Source organism: Rhipicephalus microplus, chromosome 10, assembly GCF_043290135.1.
Source record: "Rhipicephalus microplus isolate Deutch F79 chromosome 10, USDA_Rmic, whole genome shotgun sequence".
NCBI classification, from domain to species: domain Eukaryota; kingdom Metazoa; phylum Arthropoda; class Arachnida; order Ixodida; family Ixodidae; genus Rhipicephalus; species Rhipicephalus microplus.
In genome coordinates, this window is record NC_134709.1 from 11917579 (window position 1) to 11938028 (window position 20450).

The following is a 20450-nucleotide window of genomic DNA, read 5'->3' on the forward strand; positions in this document are numbered from 1 at the left end:
ATTAGCAATAGACCTTTATAACGAATTTTCGGATACAACAAACTAATTTTCGTGCAAAAAACAACTTTGTTACAATGACGTTTGAGTCTACGACTAGTTAATGTCAGCACAAACAATGATGACGCAACCTTTTTATACTAATTTCTTCTCGAGGCCAATGCTTACCGTACGGGTTCTTGGCGACTGTTCCCTGGAGTGTCTCCAATGGTTCGGATTCGCCCTCATCGTTGACGGCAACGACCCTGAAGAGGTACTCCTTGTTGGGCGTCAGGCCAGTGACCTCAATTTCTGGCTTGTCTGTCTTGCCAACGCGGGTCCAGCGACCAGTTTCCTTGTCCAATTTTTCAACTTCGTAATGGCGCAGTGGACAGCCACCGTCATCCTTTGGTTTGTTCCACTTGAGCTTGCAGCCCTCCTTGTGGACATCCTTGACCTCCAGTGGTCCTTCGGGCTTCGCTGGTTTGCCTTTGGTAAGAGAAAATTGCAATTCGTAACTACTGCTTAGAGAGATTCTATTAAATATACCTTGGTTCTCCACGAACCCATTGGAACAAAAAAGGAAGAGGAAGTGTGGTGAAATACTTCAATTGGCTTAGACTAGATGCATTGATTGCAGTTCACGTACTGCAAACTTGAATTTGTGACATGAAAAGCCTGATCACTCTGCAAATGAAGTAATGGTCCTAGGTTTTTCCCATTCAAACATACAAACCCATATGATTGTGTTAACAGCCAATGTAACAGTATTTTTTTTTAACAAGGAAAATTTTTTGTTCTCCACTACTGTATTTCTACAAAACCTAAGGACACTTGCTATCCTAAGGGCTAGCTATGTAGAATATCACGCATATTGCCTCTCGAAGGTGAGGCATTCTAAACTAAATGGAGAAGCCAAACTTGAAATAAAGTGAATATTGAACAACACTGACTTAACTGAGTTAAAATAAACAGAAAGAGACACTCACCAAGTATAGTAATGTCGATTGAAACAGAGTCCTTTCCATTCCTGTTGGTCGCAGTGATGGTGTATTTGCCAGACTGCTTGCGTAGAGCCTTGACTATACCAAAGGTGGAATGGTAGTCCTTGTTCTCAATGGTAGTGTTCTCATCGGGGCTGAGTTTCTGCAGACCCTCGCCAAATGTCCAGACAACCTCTGGTGGCGGCTCACCGATGATGTCAACCTCATAGGTGTGAGACCTTCCCACCTTCAAGATGACGTTCTTGAGGTTGGTGCGGTCAATGCGAGGTTTCACTGGAGAGATGAAAAAAATAAATAAAAGAAGCCATTAATGTTCATTTGTGCAAACTCCAGTAGGCAAACAATGCATGACGAATTTGAAAACAACGAATGAACATCTGTCCTTTGTAAAAGCCTACATCTTAATATTTACGTTTTAGTTGTTAAATAATGTAGGTAACCACCTCGCTATGTCTCGCTAGCAGCCTTTGATGTGCAAGCGCCATTTTCTTCACCTCATCAGCATAACTTGCTTAACCATTCGAGTGAAACACTTCACCATTAGGCAGTGGTCGTCCCTTCAGAAATGCACCAGCTTATGGTGACCACCATGCTTATACCCGAGATTATAGTGTCAGCTAAAAATGATCTAAATTGCGACAGCACTATTAATAACGGTTTTTGCCTAGACGGACGCTGTCAGCTTGCTGGTTAGCATGCTTTAGTGGTTTCTCTCAGTATAGCTGCATGAACCAACAGGATGAATATGCATTGGACAATCTTGTCGGAATAAAGTTTAGTTGCAAGTCAGCGCTGCAGTCTGTCTTTTCTATTCTCGCCCTATTTTTTGTCGCGCTAGCATTTGTTCAAGATGGAAGCAAACCAACTTGCCCAATTGACTCCTCTGATGAACAATCTTGTGCTTTAGCATTTATGGCACTTTCTAAGAAACCTAAATAATAAACTCCTGCTTTTCTTTTTCCCCTGCTTAAGCTTATCAGCTGAAGCCTCATTATATAACAAAACTGTTACAGTCGACTCTCGTTAATAGGAAGTTCACGGGGACCGCAAAAAACTTCGAATTAAGCGGAATTCCAATTAACCACAATGAACGAAAAATACATTTATTTCAAAGCAGTTTATGAGAAAAAATCTGCGATTGCCGTTTGCTTCTGTTTGCTGAATTTTGCAGCAGAAAGCAAGTCCTGCAGGCTGTATATGTGCCCGAATGCTTCCGCGGCGTTGCTCTCAGCAGTGAAAAACTGCTGTGAAAGGCCTGCGGCTACATCAGCAGCCTGCGGTAGTGGCTCACTTGCGGCGTCGTCGTCGTCAACCTCAGTTTCGTAACTAGGCTCGCTGGGCCGAACCATCTCCATGATCTCAGCGTCCGACAGTGCACCGCACGTTTCTACCGAACTGTCAGTGGCAAAGTACTTCTCGAAAGGGACGTCACCGAGAGCTGGCAGGAGACCATCAACGTCAAGCTCACTTGTGTCTTCTTCCCCCACTGTACAAAACGCGTCACCATCTGCACCACTTGGTGCCATAGTAAATGCATGTGGAGCTTCGTCGCATGTGGAAACGCTGAGTCTGCACATGACCGTAACGAGATCAACAATGAGGCCCGGAACCGGAACCGCCGAAGCAGCCACTTCGTGATCTGGGGCGCTGCATGCAACTGCGATGCCATCAGCTGACGTTTTGAGCTGCGGCGCTGTGGTCAACTGCAATGCGCTTGGGTGCCGTCGCACACGCATTGTTGTTTAGCACTTCGAAAACAGGAAATTTAACAAACATTACGATCTCCTCCGGGAATTCGATTGAAAATAAATTCGAATTAACCGAAATTTTAGACCTCTAGCTTCCAATTACCGAGAATTTCTTCCTGTTGAACTGCATGCAAAACTGACGGGACCCCAACTCCACTTCCAATTAACCGATAATTCTGATTAAGCGACTTCGAATTATAGGGAGTCGACTGAGATATAATGAGATCTGACCCTGCACTAATTCTCAACATAACTACAACTGAACAGTACATCTGCACAGCGCTGCTTTTCATACATGCACGGCAGGGCTGGCCACTCACAGTTGCGGTGCTTGACAATGTGGTTCTCAGTGGGCTCGCTGGGCTCTCCCACACCGGCCTTGTTGACGGCTCGTACCCGGAACTGCATGACCGAGTTCTCCTTGAGGCCATCCACGGTTGCCTCGCACTTGTCGCCGGGCGTCTTGAGGGCCTCCACCCAGTCCGAGCTGTGCTTCTCTTTCTTCTCCACAATGTATTGCAGGATGGGGCGCCCGCCATCATTCTCTGGCTTGTCCCACTTGAGGTCAACCTTCGTGTTGTCGTAGTCCACAATCTCTGGCTTGCTTGGCTTGCCAGGTTCGTCTGCAAAGGCGGACAAGTATTGTTATCAGCAGAGGAACTCGTATAATAGAAGGTGCTACGAGATGCCTGCTAGCAAAAAAAGAACGTTCCACACACCCCTGCTGCCTGGTTGAAAAGCTTACAAAATGGAATACAATTCTTACCGTAGGGGTTCTTGGCCACGATGTCCTCTCCGGTCTCTAGAGGTTCCGATTCGCCCTCCTTGTTGACAGCTTTGACTCGGAACTTGTACTTCTTGCCCTTCTGAAGGCCGTCAATGCGAGCCTTGGTTTCTTTGGGGCCAACCTCTGCCGCCGGTACCCAGCGTCCGGTGTCTGTGTCCATCTTCTCCAAAACGTAGCCCTTCAGCTCCTGGCCGCCCGTGTCGGGAGGTGGTTTCCAAGAGAGTTCCACGTGATCCGCTCGGACTTTCTCCGGTTTCAGCGGACCTCCGGGCATGGCAGGTTTGTCTGCAGCATAACGCAACAAGCAACTTGTTATCAAACTTCTTGCATACATTGCAGAACTAGACGTCCATTGCTAATCAGAGTAATGTGGGTTTGAGCTAATTCCTGTCGAAAGTGCCTACCAAATGCTTCAAAATGCAACTAAAAGCAAGTAATAAAGGCACCACAGGTTATAAATGTTTTCTACTTTATGACAAAGCATGACGAGTGCTGTAGTATTTGAGATCAACATTGTCACGGATAATCCAAGATGAACAGAAGACACACATTTGCTTATATGGCAGCCTTCTGAAATACAAAACTTCAGGTTGATAGATCAGCTCAATAAAATAAAAAAAATACTGTTCCTGTTTCGTGCAGCACCAGTCTTATAAATTGGGGAAGAAATGGCAGCTTAGGACTCATTATAGTGCACTATTGGTTTACGTACGGAAGTGGTAATGTTCAAACTCAAGCAATATAAGTGGTTTGTCCAACACAGCTAAAATTAACACTATCATGTTTTCAAACGAAATAGTTGTTCTTCATAGTTATGCATTTGCTTAAAAAAAGCCTTAGCTATAGTGCACTTTTTTCATTTTCTCCTTTCTACTTCAGTGAATTGTACTGCAGTCATTAAAGCATGCAGCTGAATCACATAGGTACAGCAAGGCTAAATGGTTTTGACACAGCTTTGCTAGATATTGAATGTCATAATATCTGGGTAGAAAACATGGCATACCTAGAACAACAACATCTGCCTCAGAGAAGACTGACCCACTGCTGTTTGTCAACTTGAGCGTATATCGACCACTGTCAGCCCTCACGGCGTTCTTTGTTATGAGGGTCGTCGAAGTGTCTTTAACTTCAATGGTTGTCCTAGAGAACGGAAGCCAAACAGATAAGATCAGCAATGCTTAGCGCTAACAGTGCATTGAGCAAAATTATGTGACACCAGTAAATCATGGCAAAGTGCCCTTTGGTGTCACAAAATATACATGCCTGCAGGTACATACTATATGAATCTATACAAAATATCCAAATTTAGCTGTTTACTTGAAAAACACACAAAAGCCAGTTATCAGGCAAACAAATAAAGTTTTTATGTTTAAACAATATTTTGGCAGGAAAACTAAACAGGCCAGTATCGTTGCATGTCTTATCATGCACCTGTGGCAGATTCCATTGCATTTGTTAGTCACAGTTTTGCCCCATGTGGGCCAGTTCGTAAGTGAAGCCGCTGTATTTATGTGTGAGTGATTTCTAAATCTTTTCGATTCTGTATGTATATGCAGCACTTATCCTTAAAAAAAAATGATTGACAGCCTCACATTCCAAAGGAGTACAATAAAACCAACCAAAACGTACAGGGATACTTTGCAACTTTTAGCCCCTAGAAACAAATTTCCAGCTTTTCCAAACACACAGGCTTTTGCGTATTTTAGGAGAGTACTTGCCTGTCAGTGGCTTTGAGCTGCGTGCTGTTGCGTTCCCACACAACCTCTGGTGGAGGTTCACCTTTGAACTCGATCTCATACTTGATCATAGCACCTCGTTTGATAGTGAGGTTCTTCAATCCATCACCCACAATGAATGGCTTCACTGTGTAGTTAAAAGAAACACACAACTCCCAGTGAGAAGTTTAAAAAAAAGCCATTAAAGGTGATAGAACGATGTGCTCAACCCTAAAGTGATCTATTTATGAATTATAAACTCGATATATCAACCCATCACATAAGAAATGTCATCACATAAGATATGTCAACTCATCACACGATCAAATGTACAAACGTGCAGCAATGCTTTTTCAGAGATTTTTAAGAACACTATCTATAGGGCACACACTATAAACATAGCATGTTTGAAAGAATACATGTTTGCAAATCCAGGCACAACAAGAACGTTGTAGCTTTTCATGGAAAAGAAATTAATGATCACCATTCCACAATAAAGTTCATTAAAATTGCAAAATCAAACTGAAATATAAAGCAAATCATTTGGTGGATAAATTGAAAGGAACAGAAAACACATCCTAAAGGTCTCAAATCCATTCTCGCTAAATAAACGTGCATGCTATATTTGCACCATATTTATTCCCTAACCAGCACTGCAACTGGTCATAGAAGTTGGACATGAAGCATCCAACAAGAATATGATCCTGTTCACTTCAACTGAAGTTTCATAATATTCACTGGAAAAAATGCAGCTTACATTTGAAATGAAGTGAGCAACTAAAGCCAGATTAAAAGCAATCAGGTGCTCTGAATATGAGTCCCTCTTGGCTGCTTTATATCTTTCTTTGTTATACCTAATTAGGGCAATTATGAGAAAACAATAAGGCTATTGAGCAATGTTTATACACACTTTGCACACAGCAAGAAATATTTAAGAAACTATCCTACTCATTTGAATTTCCTAACAAACTGCCACTATGTCTCTGTCATTTAATCGCATTTTTGTGTTTTAGGTAATTATATTACTGATAATGAATCAATACAGATATTTAACATTAGGTTAATTATTTGTGTTGCTCATTGTTACTCTATGTGTTTATATGTTTTTCATTAGTTAGCATAAGCATTCACCCATTTTCTTGTATATTATAATCAACTTAATTATTATTCTTATTATTTATTTGTTTTTACTCTTGCTTTCTTTCTTTAGGTGTGATATTTTTGCAACTAACCTGGCAGTTTTCACAGAACTCTGAGACCTCCTGGTATAATGCTCTGGCCATGAAACTTGAACATGGCTTTTCTAAAAAGCCTGCCTAGCAGCTAGACAGCGTTGCTGCCACAGTAAAAAATTATCACCTGAATGTTGGCAAAGGCGAATTGTGGAGAATGAAATTTATTGGGCACCACAGGGTTTGCTCTCCCTTGTAGTTGTAGTGATGAATGATTTTATTGTTTACTACATGAAGGTGGGGTTGTATTTCTTACCAAACCTCGGCTTGCAGATAATTGGCTTTGTCGGGTCGCTGGGTTCACCGGGTCCGGCCTTGTTAACAGCGCGTACACGAAATTCGTACTGTACGCCTTCTTTTAAGTCGGACACTCTGCCTTGAGTTTTGTCAGCTGGAATATTCTGTGCGACGTAAATTAAGAGGAAGTTAGGATTTCTGCACATTTCAAAATGAAAGCAGGGCACACCAGCAATAAAAACTTGATAAGAACAAAAAAATAAATGTAACTGAATCATGAACACAGTTGGCACACCTACTATAAACTAAAGAAGCTATTTTTTTGCTACAAATATAGGTTATCAAAGTTGGGATAGGCAGGCTTCCCATCATGTGAAAAATTCGCCACGTTTGACAAAATTAAATGAAGAAAAAGAAATAAAAACAAGCAAATGAACAATGCAATTTTTTTTTCTTTTTATAACGCCCCTGCTAGCGACAAACACGTAGTGCTTCATCCAGCAAATATTTCCTGAAATTATTTATTTCACTCATTCAAAACATGCAAAAAATTCTGAAAGAACAAAGCTCAGAATGCCTATAGGTGTTTTTATCAACCATACACACACACTCACATTTCTGTGTTCTTATTAGAGACACAATTTTTCGAAAAACAATATCTTTAAACCCTGTTACACAGTTCACAGCAATCCAAACGTCTCGCAGGTGCTACATCACAAGAACTCCGAACTAAATAAACTGTAATAGCAAAGAAAAGCAAGCGTAGCAAAAATCTACAGAGAGTGACTATAATGACAACACGTTCTAGCTCCAAGATAATGTGCTGATGTGCTTGAAAAGAAACACGATTCTATGCAGCAGTATGAACTTACAGCACAAGGAACCCAGTCCCTGGAGAACTTGTCCTTGTATTCAATGACGTATCCTTCAATGGGTGCACCACCATCTTTTTCGGGCTTCTCCCATTTGAGATCCACCCTGTCTGCATCCCAGTCAGTAACCTCAACATTTCCAGGCTTGGAGGGTTCGTCTAAAAGCAAACAGGAAAGCGAATGAGATCTTTTTCACTAAGCTCTGATGCATTAGAGGGGTCCTGAACCATACCTGAGACTTAGTGGAAGAAAAAGCATTTTACAAACGGCCATACACCGCTCTTGACAGCTCAGCCAAATTTTGTAGTCTTGCGTAGCATATGAAGTTTACAAGCGAAGTGCGAATTTGCCACTTTGTCAAGCACCCTTTCTGCATAAAAAGGCCTGTACTCACCATTTGAAGCTGCCGGTGGGGACTCTGTTTCATCATTTAGCGTATTGAGGCTATGGCCCAATGCTGAGATACATCAAGAGTGGCATTTGGATCAGACATCCTTCTAGTGGTGTTGCGCATTTCATGCTACTTATCTCGGAGCCTATGTTGCCTCCTGACAAGTCTCGGTTTCTTGCGGTATGTAATAAAGCACCGCACACCGGTCATTAACTGCAACCCATTGTTACACGCACTCTCTGAATAAAAAGAAAATGCCCTCCCCATTCTCGACGTGGCCTGACATGTTCAGCGTGTGCTCCGGCATTGTATGACTTTGGTCTATGCCAGACCATTTATCCGGCCTGCGATACCGCACCTCTTGCCGCAGAGTGCCACCGTGTGCTTTCACGACACTCTATAGTTGATAAAATTACACAGTAGCGACACTAGCCCACACTAGAATTGCACTAGTGGGGAGTGAACACATTTCACAATGCACGCAAAAGTTTATGATTCACACTGATATAGCTTCTCACCACTGTCATCTCCCCTATGTAAATTCCAGCGTGCTCGTTAGGACAAGGAAAGGGAAAAAATAAGGTGCATAAAGTGTGCAACGTACCTCTCTAACTACGCCCATATTGCAAAGATATTTACGGCAATCAATTCACGAGTCAATAAATTTCGATACTGAGATAATTTTATGATTGCTTGAAAAGGTGTTTCAGGACCCCTATTGGTAGCAGCAGCAATACAAAAAAAGCACACTTAGCAATGTAAGTATTTCCTATTTAAGGTGCATGTTATTTTAATAAAGTGCTGTTATTTTGTGAATAAGGTTTATGTGGGGTAAAACAAATATTGTTTCATAAACAATAAATGTGCATGAAGTGCATAATTATGACTAACAAGTCTTTCATATCTGTGTGTTTATATCATTATTGGTCATGGCTGACTCATGCTGAATAGTAGCAGTCAGTGATCCTCTTTTTTTGCCTTGTATCACAAGTTTATGCTGAGAAACAAGCAAGCACTGATGTGAATCACAGACTCTTGGTTAGGATGAAGTTGGGTGAATCGCAGTGATGATGTGGGTGCCTAGGAGACTGGCAGGTTCGGTCTCGTGGTTGTCTAGAAGGTTCGACAGCTGTGATTTGGCAAGGTGTCTGAGACATTTGTCGGGAGTGATCTGGTAGGTTTCGAAGGTCTGGCAGTGGCGATTTTGAACTTGATCTTTGTATTCGCTTTAAAAAAGTACAGTGCATCTGGAGGAAGAATTTTGTATGGAGCTTGGTGAAGTAAAAAAAAATTGTTGGGTGTGATCTTGTGGATGTCTGAGAGATCTGGAAGGCATGACATGGTGAGCATCTGTAATTTTTTTGCCAGCAGTGATCTGGCAAAGTGTGACTTTGAAGGTTTAGGATTCGTGAAATGTCTTTGCTAGATAGACTTCCAAACAACTGTGCTGTAGTTTCATTGACAGGTTCATTTCTTGCAGCTATCGCATTGATGACTCCAACTAGAGCACTCTGCAGACTCTAAGCAGCACATATTTGTACAAACTTGGGCAAGAGACATGAGTGCCACATATTTGCTCAAGAGCCTGATGTTCATATGGGCCTGAGTAGTGAGGCCTTTTGGCGGCAATTTTCAGAATATGGAGAACCACTATTGTCAAGGCAAAATGACATGTTTTTGCTGTATTTTCGATGTTCTTGTTCAGGCATATTATAATGTGTTTGCAGCCAGAAGCTCCTTCCAGTTTGAGTTCTTCGAGTCGCACATGTTGGAAATGCCGCTGCATTCCTGTTGTGTTTCACTGTGTTCTTGTTCGGAGAGTGTCGTGTGTTTGCAGCGAGCAGCTTCTTGCAGTTTTGTGTCTTCACACGTGTAACATTGCGACCAAGCTCTATCAAACTCACCATACGGATCCTTTGCCAACGTTGTTCTGTCAGCATTGAGCGGCTCTGATGCGCCCTTTTTGTTCACAGCGCGCACCCTAAACTTGTACTCCTTCTTAGGTGTGAGGTCCGTAATATCTGCGTGAGTGTCCTCAGTAGTGAGGACTTCGGTCCAGCCTCCTCTGACACCAAGGTCCTGCCTTTCCACCACATAATGCTGCAGTGGGACACCACCGGTGTCCTTTGGTGGCTTCCATTTGAGCTTGCAGCGATCCCTGTAGATGTCGTAGACCTCGAGGGGACCCTCGGGTGGCTGGGGCACGTCTGGAGATCAAGAACGCCACACGAGATATGCTCGGTTATCACAGAAATGCACTCCTCCAGTCCCTTCAGAAGAAGAGTGTGTAAAAAAAAAATGCAAGTACACATGCACACTGCCATGCGTGCACGAACCATAGCAAAATTCTATTAGAAATTTGTATTACTGTTATCATTGTTTTATTAAGGTTCATTCCCAGCTGCAACAAGCACCAAGTCGCACGAACATTTACAAATGGCAACCAAAAATCAACTCGAGGCGACCGATACTCATGCCTGCTAATGTGAGCTGTACATAGAAGTGTGTTTCATTGGGCTATTTGGTCAAACATTGTAAAAAGTAAAAACAGCGTAAACTGTAAAAGAGACAAAATACGAAAAAATAAGACAGGATGAGAGCTGACTAACAACTGTCACCAGCTCTGAGACTAAGACAAAGCATTAGCTTTTCAACTAAAGTAGCCATTTGTAATTGCTTGCAACCAGCTGGTTTATGAATATCTTGGTTGCACAACCAGTACTAGTTACAGGTGTGAATGAGTTTTTAGACTTATTAGTGCTGTATTGGTTTCGTAGAAGTTTACACAGACCGAATAACTTCAAATTAGTATGGTACAGCAACTATTTATATCTGATAAGAACACATCGAACTTAAACAAGGTCGGGTCCATGCATATCACTTTGGCATGCTTAATGCGAGTTTTAGTTTCCTGGTACACCTGTGCACTGGCTAGAGAGACATACCTAACGCCTTCATCCTGGCGTTAGCATTAGTAGACCACAACTAACACAGACATGTCTTGTCCCATTAGTCTAATATTAAAACAATGATATAAGTGACAATAGTCATACAGACTATCAATTCTTTTGATTAGAGTTAAGGGGGCTTCTTGCTGTTCTTAAGGGGGCAGACTGGTCTTAGACATTTTTTGTTTATTTTTTCAGTGATCTTGGTCGAACTGCACAGTACTATGCAGTTTTTTCTGTTGATTTCAAATGTTTAATTAGTTTTTCTGTAACTCATCTTGTTCCTGAGATAACTTAAGTTGATCCCCTATTGTTTAAGGCTGCTATAGAACAAAAAAGTGCTAATTAAAGTGCTAGTTGAGATATTCCAACAAAGACTAATGACTATAGAGTGAAAGTATGCAAGACTTTTTTGTTTTTGGGCCTTTCTTGGTTAGTTTACAACAAAATGAACTATATACATCTTCAAAAGCAGTTGAAATTATATTACAAGTTTGATGAGTAATTACTTAAAAAGACTCGTGCTATAAATTCTGCTCCCGTACTTGCATTCTACACACATAGAGGTTTCGGTTGCAAGAAGAATTATTGTTATACCTGCCTTAGCTGCAGAGATATTGAGGCCTCAAAATTGAACAGCCGTAAATTTACTTCTCTGAGAAACATGGAAAGAATTGAAAACACACAGCTTCTTCAAAAAGCAACAATCATGGTGCGCATGTTTGCAATCCTCATAAAGGGGCTTATAAACTCATAGCAGAGCTTCTAACACAGGTGCCGGCAAATTATATAGAAGCTTCAAAGTCTGTTCCCCATTTTTTTGCAGGTTCTGCATGTTAACAGCACCAAGAATCTGGATAGTTAGAATGACATTACAAAAAAATATACCACTTCCTGGTGTGTGAAAATTTGCAGCTAGATAGAAAAATACTTGCAGAAACCAAATGTGTCTATATAGAAAAATGATTTTTTTTGTTACTTTTCAGTCCCAATGACCAGTCTGCCCTCTTAAGAGGCATAACGCACAGTGCTGTTGAAGTGTCATACTTCTCTCAAAAGTCCATGATGCCTCCATATTTTATTGGCATGCTCCTATTTTTTCACCTGTGTTGATGTTTTGAGGTTGACTTGAAAAACGGTGATATCAAGTTGCAAACAGCAGTGTATAGGACACAAAAAGTAGTTTTTTTACTAAACACCATGCTTGCATCTGCACAAATGCATAATTACATTTTAGCCATCCAGCTGGATTCTTGTACTCACCCAGAATGTTGATGTTGAGTGGGAGCTTCGCTTCTCCTTGAGAGTTACTCAGAGAAAACTCATAGGGACCAGAAGTGTCCCGAACGGGCTTCCTGAAGGTGACAAGCACTACATCGTTCTTCACGACAACATCAACCTCCTTGGTGCTAACTGGCTGTCCGTTGCGTAGCAACTTGCCAACAACGTCTGATGTCCTCACACCAGTCACTAGAAAAAAGAAACAAGAGGTGCGAAACGGAGCTTCACTGTTGCAGCTTTTCATATTTCAGTCATTCACTTTAACCTACATGCCATGACAACAGATTGACGCACGAGAAACTTAAAGTGTCGAAACAAGCCTTACCGCTGTATGGGATCTCGATAGTCAGTGGCTTTCCAGTGTCTCCAGTATAGTCCGTCTTGTCTAGCTTGATGACAGGAGCTTTTTCAGCTGAAAACAGAGAATACGAAGACCCACATTTGTGATAAAGCAGTAAGAATACTCCTGTTTTTGTTACTACATGTTCCTGATCGGGGAAATGACATCCTCATAATGTAGAAACTGAAAGAATGCCACCCGTAAGCACAGACTCACCTTCAGTCACGCTTAGCTTGCAGGCACACTTGAGGTCCTTGCACTCAATAGAATATTCACCCGTATCATCAAGTTCACATTTGTTAATGATCAGTTGGTGGCGACCATCTTCAAGCTGCTTAATGGTTATCCTACAAGACAGGAACAAAAAGTGAACAACAAAAAATTACGTACTGATTGATGATGACAAAAATTAATGCCATTCACTAGTGCTCTGATTCCTGTCTCCGTGGTATATAAGGAAGTATTGCATTATATTAACCATGGACATCTTTCGAGACGTGCTGGAGTGTTCAAGTTGTTCAGAAACAAAAGGACCCAAACAGTTTCACAGAGGCCCAAAAATACAAGGAACAGTTTAGACTACTGGCAGCAAGGTATCATCACTAGTACCCATGCTTGACATCTGTACTGATAAATTTAGATGGGACACCCATTGCACCACACAACACTTACCTTGCCAGCCTCTGCTGTACAGCATTTGTGTGACAAGTACGTCAATATATCAACAAGTTGACAATACAAACTTGTATCTACTTCAGAATGCAATTTCAATTCTATTGTACATAAGCACAAAACAGGACCAAGCATAGATTTGTTGAAAAACAGGTTCCTGCATTTGCGACCAATATATATCATTTTATTTTGAGCAGTAAGATATTAAACATCCATTAATAAAGCTCTAAGTTAGTGCTTTTTAGAAACAGCAAATGTTGTAGGAATTTCAGAAAAGCTTCAATATGGTAGACCCGCATGGTCTGGTTTTATAGTTGCATGCGCTTTATAATGAGGAAATACAAGAAGCAATTAGTGTGGAAGTGTTCAGTGCTGCATCTATTAACACCTCGAAAAATGTGGCTGTCAACCTAAGATGTGGCGACATGATCTCCAAGATATAAATGTTGAGAAGCTAGGGAAGGAGTTGGCCAAGCCAGTGATGTGATCGAAGTGAAATGAACTGTATACCAAAGAGTGCACTCCCTAGGCTGTTCATAAAGTGCCGGATTAGTCTCACCTCTCACTCGGCTTGATTTCCTCGCCGTTCTTGAACCACTTGAGGGGAGCATACCTGTCCAGAAGGTCAACCTCAAGGATGGCTTGCTCCCTTTCTAGAGCATCCACATCCTTCAGCTTCTTATTGAATTTGTTGGCCGCTACAAGCAAAAGATGAAAATGTGTGAGGCAAAAAAAATCAAAGCATATCCACGAAGTGATCGATGATGAGTAGGGCAAAGCACTGAAGGGTTTCATCGCTAAACCGTGAACCATCTGCGAATATTGCCCACTACATCAAAGACGTGACAAACACTGTATATATCTATACAAGAAATTTTATTAGTCTTAAGTGGTAGCTATACGTCGCTTCCGTTCCCCCTTCACTATAACGGCTTTATGGTCGGGGAAGTGGTGGATCGCTGATGGGGTGTAGTGGAATGTTTGCAAGGGCGAAGTAGTGGGCAGTTTGCAAAAGTAGAACTATAGGCGGTCACGTACAAACAAGGGATGGACACAGCGAAACAATCTATAGTTCTTTATCGCACGCCTAGATACAAGCACACGACCATATTGTATTTAATATTGGCTGATTTTCAACAGTATTTGCTTTATGGTTGGTGAAGTAGTGGATCGGTGATGGGGCGTAGTGGGATGCTTGCAAGGATGAAGTAGTGGGCAGTTGGCAAAGGTGGAACTATAGGCAGTCCCGTACATACATGCAAGGAATGGAGACAGACCCACGCTTTTAGGAGCTCCGTCCCTAAAAAAACGACATCCAACTCACACCAACTGTTTCATAAATAGAGCTGTTTTTCTCCACTAAAGGTCAATGAAAGTCATTAGAAAAGTATTGAAAAGTCATAGAATAAAATAGGAATATGGTGTGTCTGTACAACATACACCACACTAAAATAAAGTGCAGCTTACAAACGAGAGTGCACAGCTGAGGTATTGAATGTTGACTTTGCTCTGGAAGAATCGATGCAATTATGCACTAATTGCTGTGTTACCAGCTAGGTGAATATGGCACTGGCTTGATTAGACTAAAAGTGAAATATTTCAGAACCACCATACAAAGCCGTGTATCCCAAGAACGTCACTTCTTGTGTGAACAACACAGTAGCACACATTGTAGTGACTTCATTAGAGCACTTTGGCCGAGGGGTAGATTGCTCTAAATGTGACTACCAACCAAACACATTTGGTTGATAGTCAGTGCCGTAGTTTGTGTTCTTTCTTCATACCGTTTTTTTACCACTGTTTTCTACAGAAAATCATGAGCCAACAATACCAAATTCGTACTCCACTGCAGTTCATGAAAAAACTACTTCTCCACTTACGTTCCACTAGAAGTTCTCCACTTGTCTCGTCCGAGTTGGTTTTGCAGACGTATTGGCCTTCATCCGTGATCTTTGCTTTTTTTATGTGAATGCGGCGTTTACGACCTTCTGCAGCCACTTCATAGCTGTATTAGATTGAGATGCATGCTATATCACTCAACGTGAAAGGTAGTCACGCTTGGATTAATTTATAAAGAGGAAATAATGATAATGGCAGAGCCTCTTTTGTACTTCATAAGGGTCAATCACAAGGCAAAATAGTAACACGTAATGAAAAAGAGTGCAATTAGGACAGTGACATGAAAACAAGGATAATGACACAGGCACTCAATAAAAGCTAGTTATTTATTAAGATAAATGAATGAATACAAGTGTGAGAAAGAGCCAGACAAGTGAACAAAAAAAGTGTAATTAAAGCTTAACAATTATTAGCAAACATTTGAAGAAACAATATGCGGTTCCTAGGAAAGAAAACTTGTCATCAAGTAAAACTGACTGCTAGACCTAGCTAACATAGAATATGCCTTTCTTTTTTTTTTTCATATAGAATGCCCCAATTGTTGGAAGCAAAGTGTGATTATGATTGATTGATTATTGACTAAAACAAGTTTTTTGAGGTCCTGCAAAATTCACACTTGCATGATTATGGTGCTTAGACCAAATGGTTGTGCGGTGACAATCAAATTACAAGCTGCATCGCAGTCAGTGATTAATAAGCACTCGTGCTTCTTTAGGCAGAGCAGGCATATATAAAAAACATTGGATACAATGAATTACCACATGTACCAATCCACGGGACTTAGTGATGGACAATACAAATATATTGTCTCACAGCTATTACAAAGTAAAGAATATACATTCATAATGAATATTTGATATAGCAAAGCTATGTCTCTTTCAGGTACCACAAAGTTATAAAGATGTAAATACTGGTAGCTCGTCTTGATGCAAAGCAAAATAGCATGCTGCAAGAAAAGTGCTTACTGCTTGTCACCCTTGATCTCCTTGCCATCCTTGAACCATTGCACTGGGGCCTCCCACTCGTCCACTTCGCATTCAAGAGTGACAGATTCATCCTCGAAGATCTTGAAGCTTTTCAGGCCCTTCATGAACTGGAACTTTTGTTCTGCGAGTAGGACAACAGCTCGAATTAAACGACTTGCTGCCTTTTGAGTATAAGAAAAAGCACCATTGTAGCAGTGGGCCCTGCTGCTTGGCTGTCTTGTGAATCTTACAGTTGTTAAGTATGACAGCAATATTTGGCACAGTAATAACACAAAGCAGTGCGTGGTTCGTGTCCAAATGTGGTCAGTAACATTAACAAAGGCACAACTGATACAAGACCGTCAAGGGTGTTGTTCTTTTGGTTTATATAAATGGTAATTGACAAAAAGGAGCAACACGTCTCACTTTTTATGAAGACAGCGGTCGGATATAATCCAGTCTGGTTGGAGAATAAAATGGATAAAGAAAAATAGCAGTGACCAAAGTAAATATGTAGTGTGAGTGCGACAAGCGAATGACTCTTTATTCTCTTTGAAATCATCATCACCTGTACATCTTCTTCATCTAAAGATATCATCACCAGCGTGATTTAGCTCGAGCCTGGCGGAATAAACCGGTTCCTCACAAGTGGTGGACTGTGCTTTTCGTTCCCTCAAGTCCTCTCGCCCGTTCTCGCTGGAGCTCCGCTCGGGTCGTCGCATACAACCCCCTGCCATGGCGGCCCAAGGAAACCCTGGCCCATCCAACGTCGCCGTCCTACTGCAGCCACCGCCACCCGCTCCGCCCAACAACACTCGCCTGCGTGATCCACCTGTGTTTTCCGGTCTCCGAGGCGATGATGTCGAAGACTGGATCAAGAACTACGACCTCGTCAGCGATATGAACAGGTGGGACAATCCACAGAAGTTGCGCAGCGTCCCATTTTACTTGTCCGATGTTGCGAAAACTTGGTTCTGGAACCACCACCCGGATCTTCCCGACTGGGACACTTTCGAGCAGCAAATTCGCCAGGTATTTGGTGCCCCTGCAGTTCGCATTGAGGCAGCAAAGAAGAAACTCGCCGAACGCACGCAGCTGCCGGGTGAATCTTACACCTCTTATATTGAGGATGTCCTTGCACTGTGCAAGCGCGTTAACACCGGTATGTCTCAGAACGACTAAATACGCCACATTATTAAAGGCATTAACACCGTCGCCTTTAACGCCCTCGCCACGCAAAATCCGGCCACCACCCAGGACGTGATAACCATCTGTCAGCGACTTGACGAGCTTCAGTCTCTTCGCCTTTGCTACGATGCCACCGACGTTCGTTTGCCTGCACCCCTCGACTTGCGTGCGCTTATTCGCGACATCGTTCGTGAAGAGCTGCACGGGCGCTGCTCTTCCTGTGCTGCGGAAGTTACTTTCCCTTCTGAAAAAGATAGCTTGCGAGACCTGATTAAACAAGAGATCGCCTCCGCATCGCGTGCGACGTGTTCCAACAGTACCTGCAAGCGCCAGACGCGCACGTACGCCGAAGTTGCCGCGGTTTCTGTCGCACCCACCGTTTCTGTGCCTACAACAGCAGACCATATGCCTGTGGCTTCGTTATCACCGCCAGCGCGTGCACCACCTTACTACGCACCTCAGCGCCCACCTCGACCAATCTGTTACTACTGCGGCTATCGAGGACATATCGCTCGGTTTTGTCGAAGGCGCCAACAAGACGAGCAACGCGGCTACGCTCCCGAAGAACATCGAAGCTTCCGTCCGACCATGAACTACCAACGACCACCCTTCTGAACGTCCTATTACCGTTCACCGTCACCTACTTACCATACGGACATGCCTGGGAATTCCCGTACGTCTCGCCGCAGGTCGCCTTCTCCAAGTCGCCGTTCAGTGTCGCCTCTACGGCCCGCCTCCCATTCCACGAACGCCCACGCGGAAAACTCCCCAATGCAGTTTTAGGAGGGGAAACTGCATCCCTTGGACAGCTAACGATTCCTCCAGAGCGGCCATCGAATTTGATAGTAGTGTTTGTAGAAGGTGTACGTGTTGAGGCTCTTGTAGACACTGGCGCTGCCATTTCGATTATTCGTGCTGATTTTTGTTCCCGCCTTCGAAAAGTCACCACACCTTATGGCGGCCCACCTCTACGTGCGGCGACCAACGCTCTTATTCGTCCACTTGCACAGTGTACCGTTCGTGTCTGCATAGAAGGCATTCGTCATCACATTGTTTTCGCGGTATTTCGTGAGTGCACCCACGCTCTCATTCTTGGGTGGGATTTCTTGTCTTCTGCATCCGCTTTCATATCATGTCATCAGCGCCTCCTGCATCTAAATGCCACTGACTCTTCTCCGGTTGAACACGATGAACGCATCCGCCTTGTCACCAAGTCAGATTATGTACTTCGGCCATACATCGAAGAAATTATAAGTTTTAATTGCACCGACATTGTGGATGGCGACGTACTAATTCTTCCTTACGGTCATACCCTACGTAGGGGCATTGTGATCACACCAGGGCTTATTCGCTTCTTCGATGGGTCTACGTACCTAACCGCCATAAATCAAACGCCCGAGTGTGTACTGCTCCCCTGTGGCTCAACAGTATCTTGCGCGGTCGACAGTGAGCCTGTTACGATTGTTACTCTTCCGAACAACAACCACAACGATGTTCCGAAGTCACAATCACTGTCATTTAATGCCTCTGCCACACCTGTGTCCGCAACAATAAGCAATGACTTAACACCTCATCAAACTGAAGATTTGCTCGCCCTGTTAAATAGACGCCGTTCTCTATTTGACGTGAACTCGCCTGCCCTCAGCATGACTACCACCGCTACTCACAGCATCCAGACTGACGGCTCTCGTATTGTACATCGGCGTCCATATCGCGTGTCTCAGGCAGAACGTAAGATCATCGAGGAAAATGTCTCAGACATGCTACGACGCAACATCATACGTCCTTCCTCGAGTCCCTGGTCATCCCCAGTTGTTCTCGTTCAAAAGAAAGATGGGACAGTGCGTTTCTGCGTCGATTACCGTGCGCTAAACAAAATAACGTGCAAGGATGTTTATCCCCTCCCTCGGATCGACAATGCACTGGATTCATTACAGGGCGCAGAGCATTTTTCTAGCCTCGACCTTAGGTCAGGCTACTGGCAGATACCAATGTCGGAGTCTGATAAAGAGAAGACCGCCTTTTCAACGCCAGATGGGTTGTACGAGTTCAATGTGATGCCTTTTGGACTCTGTAATGCGCCCGCCACCTTCGAACACATGATAGACGGCGTATTGCGTGGTTTGAAATGGAAAACATGTCTGTGCTATCTCGATGACATAGTAGTGTTTTCATCCACGTTCTCGCAGCATCTACAACGTCTTGACGAAGTCCTCACATGCCTTGCAAAAGCCGGTCTACAGCTTAACACCAAGAAATGTACCTTTGCTAGCAAGACAATCAAGGTTCTCGGCCACCTTGTCAGCAAAGAAGGAATTCGGCCCGACCCCGAGAAGCTTGCCGCTGTTCTCGATTTTCCTCGTCCACTACGTCAAAAGGACCTGCGCAGCTTACTTCCGGCGCTTCATACGTGGTTTCGCGGAACTTGCGTCTCCGCTCCATCAACTCCTCGCAAAGAACGTCCCCTTCATTTGGTCCGAAGACTGCGAAAGCGCTTTCGTGGCATTAAAGCAAGCCCTCATGTCGGATCCGGTACTGTGCCACTTCGATCCCACCGCACCCACTATCCTTCACACCGACGCAAGTAGTCATGGTCTTGGTGCGGTACTCTTGCAGCGTGACAAAAACTCACGCGAACGCGTCGTTGCTTACGCAAGTCGTGCTCTTACCACTCCAGAAAAGAACTACACTATCACCGAGCAGGATTGCCTTGCTGTTGTTTGGGCAGTGCAAAGATTCCGACCATATCTTCACGGCCGTCATTTTACCGTCGCGACCGACCATAACGCCCTATGCTGGCTTTCATCGCTGAAAAACTTAACGGGTCGCCTCGGTCGCTGGGCGCTTCGCTTGCAGGAGTATTATTTCGATGTCGCCTACAGATCAGGGAAGAAGCATCAAGATGCCGATGCTCTATCGCGCTGTCCTTTGCCCAGCGGAAGCCACTCACCATCGATACTCCAAAACGACAGCACCTCTCCAATCGCAGCGCTAAGTTCATCCCCTGCCACCCTATCCGTCCTTGTTTCACAACAACGTGTCGACCTATACTGCCGCACCATTGTTGACCGCTTGACCGGCTCTACTACTCCTCCAAACGCCAGACTCCGTCGACAACTTAAACAATTTAGGCTTGTCGACGATGCTTTATGTCGCTACATTTACCACATCGATGGCAACAAGTGGGTACCCGTC

At 43.4% G+C, this 20450-nt stretch overlaps 1 protein-coding gene across 6 annotated transcripts in view; it reads right to left on the reverse strand.

The window, feature by feature from the left end:
• bt (projectin protein bent) overlaps positions 1 to 20450 on the reverse strand; it is a 201363-nt gene that overhangs the window by 90768 nt on the left and 90145 nt on the right. For 5 of the 6 annotated variants that reach the window (XM_075875040.1, XM_075875038.1, XM_075875042.1 and 2 more), the window contains 15 exons: positions 16068 to 16209; positions 15084 to 15208; positions 13763 to 13901; positions 12748 to 12878; positions 12517 to 12603; positions 12174 to 12380; positions 9867 to 10169; positions 7572 to 7729; positions 6719 to 6863; positions 5234 to 5378; positions 4519 to 4655; positions 3495 to 3800; positions 3049 to 3351; positions 966 to 1253; positions 166 to 465 (listed from right to left, as the gene is read on the reverse strand). In XM_075875040.1, coding sequence (XP_075731155.1) covers positions 166 to 465; positions 966 to 1253; positions 3049 to 3351; positions 3495 to 3800; positions 4519 to 4655; positions 5234 to 5378; positions 6719 to 6863; positions 7572 to 7729; positions 9867 to 10169; positions 12174 to 12380; positions 12517 to 12603; positions 12748 to 12878; positions 13763 to 13901; positions 15084 to 15208; positions 16068 to 16209 — 2916 coding nt within the window. The remainder of the gene's footprint in view (positions 1 to 165; positions 466 to 965; positions 1254 to 3048; positions 3352 to 3494; positions 3801 to 4518; positions 4656 to 5233; positions 5379 to 6718; positions 6864 to 7571; positions 7730 to 9866; positions 10170 to 12173; positions 12381 to 12516; positions 12604 to 12747; positions 12879 to 13762; positions 13902 to 15083; positions 15209 to 16067; positions 16210 to 20450) is intronic. The other variant, XM_075875041.1, reaches the window with a different exon arrangement.